At 39.7% G+C, this 1,099-nt stretch overlaps 1 protein-coding gene across 1 annotated transcript; it reads left to right on the top strand.

Annotated features, from left to right (window-relative positions):
• Window positions 1-552, top strand: TM35_001821000 (uncharacterized protein; the record flags this gene model as incomplete). The annotated part of the gene is made up of 1 exon (XM_029031976.1): window positions 1-552. A coding segment is annotated over one exon (552 nt), but the record flags the coding sequence as incomplete, so codon positions are not given.
• Between the last annotated feature and the right edge of the window lie 547 nt (window positions 553-1,099).

Genomic DNA, 1,099 nt, shown 5'->3' with positions numbered 1-1,099 from the left:
GAACAAAGTGATTCTCATGTTAACGAAGAAGAAGGGGAAAGACAGAAACAACTGGGAAATAACAAGCAGGAGGCATTAAAACCATCACAAGAAGCTAAACCAGGTGAAGCTTCTTCTGTACAAGAATCTGGATCACACCCAAATAGAAAGCCATTAAGCGACCACACATCTCCATCACAAACAGAATCCACTGATTCACAAAACACAGAGAACACAAACACAACAACGTCAGGAACTGCTGAAGGGCAAGAACCATCATCCACTGGCACAACTCCTAATACAGGTGACACTTCACACAGCAGTTCGGCCACAGCTGATGCTCAAAATAATCCGACTGATAATGAAACTAATGTTGCTGCGAACCCTGCAGAGAGTGAAACAACCCGTAATGAGCAATCCACCACCACCACCACCACAACAACAACACTTCCTCCTGAACTCACAAACAACAAGAAGGGTGATGCAGACAGCAGCAGCAGTATCAGCAGTTCTGTGTGGGTGCGTGTGCCACTACTGATTGTGGTTACACTGGCCTGTATTCTTGTGTACTAATTGTAATGGTGGTGGTGGTGTGACTCAGGTCATCCTTTGTTTTCTCTTTTCTTTTTGCATGCAATCCCTACAGTCTAACTAATCTTTACACCTGTTGGGATTATCTCTTCTTTTTTTTGTTTCTTAATGTTAATGTGTGTTTTGTGTGTTTTTGCTCTCTCTCTGTGTGTTTATCCTATAATAATTATTGCTACTCCAGTGTGTGTGTGTGTGTGTTCTTGAAGACTCTCTCTGTTTGTGTGCCTGGTGGCGTGCACTGTGATAATGATGAACTGTTTTTTGCAGTGAAAAAGAAATAATAATAACAGATGAATTTATATTTATAATTGCGTATATACACACATATAGACTTATACCCATAGTTGGTGTATATTTCTGTGTTTACTTGGTGAATTGGGCTAATGGTTAATATCTTTTTTTTGGTTGTCTTTTTTTTTGTTTTACAAGGTCTCGTATGCGTGTGTGTCTTTTCCTTGGACCTTTGATTCGTTATGTTGGTAGTGTTGTTTTATTTTACTTCGTTTTTGTTGTTTTTCGTTCGACCATT

The sequence above is a fragment of the Trypanosoma theileri genome (genome assembly GCF_002087225.1).
Source record: "Trypanosoma theileri isolate Edinburgh chromosome Unknown TM35_Tth_182_V1, whole genome shotgun sequence".
NCBI classification, from domain to species: Eukaryota; Euglenozoa; class Kinetoplastea; order Trypanosomatida; family Trypanosomatidae; genus Trypanosoma; species Trypanosoma theileri.
Note: the sequence above shows the minus strand (reverse complement) of the source record. Positions and strands in the feature narration are given on the sequence as shown.